The sequence below is a fragment of the Ciona intestinalis genome, unplaced genomic scaffold (assembly GCF_000224145.3).
Source record: "Ciona intestinalis unplaced genomic scaffold, KH HT000598.1, whole genome shotgun sequence".
Lineage (NCBI taxonomy): Eukaryota > Metazoa > Chordata > Ascidiacea > Phlebobranchia > Cionidae > Ciona > Ciona intestinalis.
Window position 1 is genome coordinate 1 of NW_004190919.1, and position 5950 is coordinate 5950.

The 5950-nt window shown below is 35.2% G+C and overlaps 2 protein-coding genes across 2 annotated transcripts; one reads left to right on the top strand and one right to left on the bottom strand.

Annotated features, from left to right (window-relative positions):
• Positions 1-592: 592 nt before the first annotated feature.
• LOC100180856 (double-strand-break repair protein rad21 homolog) lies at positions 593-3459 on the top strand (the record flags this gene model as incomplete). Its single annotated transcript, XM_002125903.5, is given in 8 exon segments — positions 593-699; positions 901-1069; positions 1123-1349; positions 1412-1510; positions 1659-1790; positions 1855-2098; positions 2770-2852; positions 2919-3459. Coding segments are annotated over 8 exon segments (1253 nt in total), but the record flags the coding sequence as incomplete, so codon positions are not given.
• LOC100185578 (aminoacyl tRNA synthase complex-interacting multifunctional protein 1) lies at positions 3399-5058 on the bottom strand. Its single transcript, XM_002128646.5, has 3 exons — positions 3914-5058; positions 3728-3856; positions 3399-3667 (listed from the first exon to the last, which is right to left on the bottom strand). The coding sequence occupies exon 1, from the start codon at positions 4986-4988 to the stop codon at positions 4095-4097; it is 894 nt and encodes a 297-aa protein (XP_002128682.2). The 5' UTR covers positions 4989-5058; the 3' UTR covers positions 3399-3667; positions 3728-3856; positions 3914-4094.
• Between the last annotated feature and the right edge of the window lie 892 nt (positions 5059-5950).

The window sequence follows — 5950 nt, forward strand, 5'->3', positions numbered from 1 at the left end:
AAGACTTACCTTCGATCAACGATGACACAACAACGTTTGAATCATGTGTGTATGTTAAACGTACACGCTGATATTATTCAAAAGCTCAACAAGACGGAAATTATTGAAAAGTTCGTTGCCAAAAATTTAGTTCGAAAAAATACTTTCTCGTTTTAAAACCGAATTTAGCTACGTTATAAACTGTTGTTCTTGCTTTTTATATTAGTTCCTGTTATTTTCTTTTATCTTTTTGTTTGCACCGTTGTGTAGAAGTTAAATAAATGTATAAACAAGAAGCCAGACATGAGTACGCACTAAAAAGTTCTTTTGTTGGACAGTAAATTAAACGGAAGAGAAAGCGTCTTTGATTGCGTATAAACTGCATAGAATTACGAAATAATATTCCTCCCGCGAAACTTATGTAAGAATCAATTGGTGAAGAATAAAAATAACGCGTTTTACTGCGCATAAAATTTACTATTCGAATGACGTAAACGGGCCGTGACGTCATAGTTTTCGATCCGCACCTCGACGATTTTTTTGAACTCGGCGCCTATGATGGTATATATTTGATAATTTTATTCCACTTCACAAAGTTGATTGATTGTTACAGCTATGGAAACAGAAGGCGCGATGGATAACCAAGTATCATCTCCTCGTCAAAGTAATAATACTGAAGTTACAAGTGAAGCACAACATGTGGAAGAAATAATTAATCAAGTAATAAATCAAACTTTTATCCTTACACTACTGCCTGTTCAGGTTTAGCACATCATCTATATCAGAAATTTTAGTTTTATGCGAGATAAATAGAAAACCTGCAGCAAGCTGTTTGTGTGGAAAACGATGTTTCACCCGCTCCTATAGCTTAGATTATTAAACTTAACTACATGTATGTTGAAGTTGCAACATTTTTTTTAGGAGGAGAAAAATACAATGGATATAAACAAACCAAGTGAGGTTGAGGTTCAACCTGTACAAGATGAAGCACAACTGACTATTAACGAAGAAGATGAACTTAATAAAGATCAAACAACTTTAGTTCCAAATGAAGATGAAGCATTCACACTTGGTCCACTTGATGTCTCAGGTAAATATATTGAATATACTTGAATGTAACTTGCTTATGAGATTTACACGCAGGTGTTCGTGACCCCCGTGTTCCACGCAAACGAAAACTTGTTGTTGACCACTTGATGGAGCTAGATGGACAGACAATGAGGGAACAGCTGAAAGATTTTAATGACATCGTAACAACTTTAGATATGGCACCACCAACTAAAAGGTTGATGCAATGGAAAGAGATGGGAGGTGTGGATAAATTGTTTTCCATATCATGCAAGACAAGTGCAGATATAATAAACAAACAAGTAAGAAATATTCATTCATTTAATTTATAGATGACATGAATTTATTTATTTGCGATTCTTAGGTTTTTTCTGGTAATCTTCATCATAATATCCCGGGAGAGCTTGTTAATATCACGTATTCACAACTTCATGAACAGTTTGGTGATGTTTCAAATGCCATGGTAAGTTTTAAATATACTAATAATAATATCAAGTACATACTTCATTGTTTATCAGGTTATTTAAAAAAGTAGTTGTGTTGATATACATATAGAATGGTGAAACACTGTATCTGTATGTTTCATGTATCTAAACTTTGTTGATAACTAGGATGATACAACATTTGAACAACGTCGAGATGAGTATGAAGTTAACGCTCCAGATGTTCTTGATGGTCTTGATCAATCCAACAGTGTCCTCATGCAAAGAAAAGATCCTTCAATGAATCAACAGAACACAACGGTTAGTATTCTACTATTCTTTATTATATTTTAACTTGATTCAATTTTACACATATATACTTTAGACGGATTACAATTCTGAAGATGATTACGAACCATACAGTGTAAGACCACACAGCGTTGCTTCAGTTGGTGTCGTAAGTCCCCACCCATTCTTACATGGCATAGAACAAACAGAGCCAATTACAAAACAAGACACAAGTATATCATTACAAGATACACTCATTCCCAACCTGGAAGATTCGAATTTACAAAATCCACCACTCACTGATACAGGGATTGGTGATTTGCTTTTACCTGCAAGTCCAGGTTAGTTTCTATTTTGTTTTCTCTTAGTCTTTTAAAGGTGGTTTTAATTTCCGTTGAAGCCAAGTAGGAAGGAACTAATATTGTAGGAGCTAGGGTTTAGCTCGAACGCGGCTGCAGTTCTAGCCGTATAAGGAATAAGTGACTGGTGTCTATAACTTAATTAATGCTCTCCACTTAATGAATATATACAGATGTATTGACGATAACGCAAATCATAAACGATAGCCAGATTCCAACAATAAGTAGAGCCAAATCAGCCAGATAAAGCCAAATCGGGAGACAGATTAAAAAACAGTTATGTTCAGTCACTTATTCAAATAGAACATTGTTAATAGCTGAACACATAATAACTAAATCTTAAACAGTTACGCTAAAATAGCGATACTAAGAGAACCATGCAAAAGCCTGTACTGAAACCCAGACAAGAGTGATGGCGTTCGCAGTTCAATGACGGAAAAAAGCAATATATAAGCCAGTCAGACGGTGGCGCTAGACACTCAGTAAAGTAGTAATTGTTGGAGTTTGCAAATATTATTGCACAGTTGTTAAAGCTCTTGTCTTTAACTGGTAGGGTTCAAAGCTAGGTGTCACTACTTTTGTGACTTGAAATATGATATGACCTGTGTTTTCTAATCTGAATGGCAAAGTTATTACATGTGTTGTATTAACAGCAGGTGAAGATGAATCGTTTGCTGATGATGTCGATGATTTAAGATGGAATAAACGAACTCAAAATTTACTTCATTCGTTACAGGTAACTATATAATATTGATTGGATTATCTGATATAAACTTAACTTATGTCATTTGTTTTCGTGCAGCAATCATTTAAACACGAACAAGAAGTTACTTTCTTTCGAGTCACAGAGGGTTCTATGAGAAAACAATCAGTATCAAAGTTTTACTCCCTTCTTGTGCTTGCTAAACAAGAAGCTACTCTATTGGTGCAGAAACAAACTTTTGGCGAGATTTATATTCAGAAGGGATTAAAGTTTGATTCCATCCTTATGTGATTATTGCTACATTTTCTCTTGATATAAGATTGTAAGTGCTGCTCCGAGAGAGGTGTGGTCAAATACTGATTTCAATGTAAATAGTATACCAATGTTTTATCAGCTGGGCGTTAAACTTAACAAAAGGCACGAGTTTTTAAATGAAATTTATTGGTTGTTCTATCAAAGTTTTTAGTGAGAGAAACCCGCTATGTTTTTAAAACAGCTGCTTTGTACACTCTTTCAGCGGTCACAGGTGCACTGTAGCCAACAACTGCCAATTTAATGTAAATAAGTACAATGAAAATGTTATTACAACACATGCGTGTTCTTATGTTTATTAGAAGGAAGTGTTTATTACAAATATGCTTCATAACTATTCATAGAATTTCAGTGTCAAGTATCAACACTAGTGCGAAGCTTTCGTGATTCGTTGATTCCACCACAACATAATTTAACTATACGAAGATTCCAACCCAAAGAAGGAGAAACAAAATTCCAAATCCGTTAAAAAATGATCCAACCATGGCCATCAGAACCTCCTTATGAAAGTCTCGTGTATATTTTGTTGAGGTCACCTGTCAATTAATAAGTTTTAATTAAACGAACTTATTTTATTAAGCATATTATAACAATACCTCATAGACAAAGAACCATGCTGTAAAAAAAAGTCCGATACCGAGTAGAATTAGAGTTAGATGGGGATATATAGCAGGGTTCACTGGCGAGATGTATCTGCTCATGTTAGCAAGGTCCAATGCAACATCCTAAAAAATAATTACAGAATAATCAATGTTGTATTAAACTTGCTTCCATATACTTACCATTATTATTTTGTTGGTTAAATAATTCCAATGGTAAATGCAGCAAATTCTAATAAAACCTAATTTATTACAGCAGCAGCAGCAAAACAGTTTGGAAACAAAATTTGAATTATATGTTATGTAAAGACTAGTTTTAGTTAAATGTTGCAACCGTGTTATACTGATAAAAGTTACAAATAGTTTATTTTATGCTGGAGTTCTTCATGGTTTTCACTTTACAGACCCCCTTTCCTTTAATGGTAAACGGCACCCCCCTATAACATGCAACACAATTATTATCTGTGTTTAGATCAGGCTGAATTTTTTCAAAAACTTTTTTCTTTGGATTCAACATTGAATCAGGTTCTCCATCATATCCTTCAAATGAAACTTTGTCACCCGGCACTGCATCCTTTGGTGGGTCAATTATTTCAACCTTTTCTGTTGTATTTGCACACATCACCATTGCCTGAGACAGAATTCCTCTCATTTTTGCAGGTTTAAGATTGCACATAACAACAACACTTCTATTTTCCATCTCATGAATAGGAATGTGTTTAACCACGCCAGTTACCACAGTTCTTGTTTTATCTTCACCAACATCAATTTGTTCAAGATACAGAGAATCAGCATCAGGATGATGTTGGACAGAAACAATCTTTCCCACCCTGAAATCTAATTTTGAGACCGTCACTTCAGAGTTTTGTTCTGGCTTGACTTTTGGATTATTCTTCTTTTTCTCTTTTACTTCCTTACTTTTATTTTTTACTAAGACATCCTTTACTTTTTCCACCTTCTCAATAACTGTCTGTGGTTGGTTAACGGGACTAGTTATTGAAATTTGTTTGGTTCCATTTGCAACTTCTGCTTCACATAATTTACGTTTCAAACCCGCTACTTGTTTCTGCAATTCAATATTTTCACCTTCTAGCCGACTTTCCATACTCTTAGCGAGTGATATTGTCACATCTTGTTTGGCAATCGCAATATTTTGGCGCAGAATCTTTAACTTTTCCTCGGTTGTATTAATCACCTTGTTAAATGCCTCAATCGAACACTGATGCGACATTTTTCTGATACTTCTCAACATCAACATTAAACAGAATCCACGTCTTCACGCAACGTTCCGCTCCGATGACTTCGGTCGACGTAGCAATCTTAATGGTACCCTGTCACACTATTATTGGGCACGAAGGGGATATTTTGATCCATTTAAGGCAAGTACTGGTCACCAGAGTTCGTATATGTTTATATATATTTACGGTAAAAGAGTTTAATTTAAAATATTTATTGGTAGTAATAAAAAGTCAGATAACACTTGCCAAATTCGGTAAATTTGTTTTGACTCTGCCCTGCTATTATCTAAAATTACGTCACAAAAAGTCGGGTATCCAGCACCCCGCTGTGCCTTTGTTATGATAAAAGAGTCCAACGGATACTGCTGTAAGTTGCACATTACTAATGATTGACTAAATATAGAAAGCTCAGTCGCTTCATATAGCAAGGTTGTTCTGGTATTAGCAGTCTAACCATTTACAAACAACTGTATGGTATGGTACATTAACGTTGGGCGAAACAGATTTTTAAATTGTAGCTGAGAAAGTCAATTTAAACTAATTAGATGTAACAAATGAATTTTTCTAAAATCGGAGAATAATAGTTTCCTGTTAAAAAATAAAACGCTAGTACTTTATCATGTGATAAAAAAGCGCGCGAAAATTTAAGCTAAGAAGTATATTTTCTGTTAATGTAGAAGATAGCGATACGAACAAATGGAACGATGACGATAGCGTATGCCTTAGAAGAAATTGTGACGAAATAAATTCATCGTTTTCTACCTACCAGGCTGATAAAAGTACAGACATTGACATAGGTACTGTTACGGGTTCTAGGCTATATCCCCCTAGGCGTTTTCGGGTGAAATAGTCATTGGGGGAAATTAGCCGGGCGGGAAATAGCCGGTTACAACTGTTACGTAAAGTGTGGTCCGGGACGCTGCTCTAACGGCCTACCGCGACTGACCAGAGTGATGTAGGATTTCTTAACAGTTAATGGCGT

What these genes read in the sequence shown, in the direction of transcription:
- LOC100185578 (XM_002128646.5), bottom strand. Translation starts at nt 4,988, where the DNA reads ATGTTGATGTTGAGAAGTATCAGAAAAATGTCGCATCAGTGTTCGATT.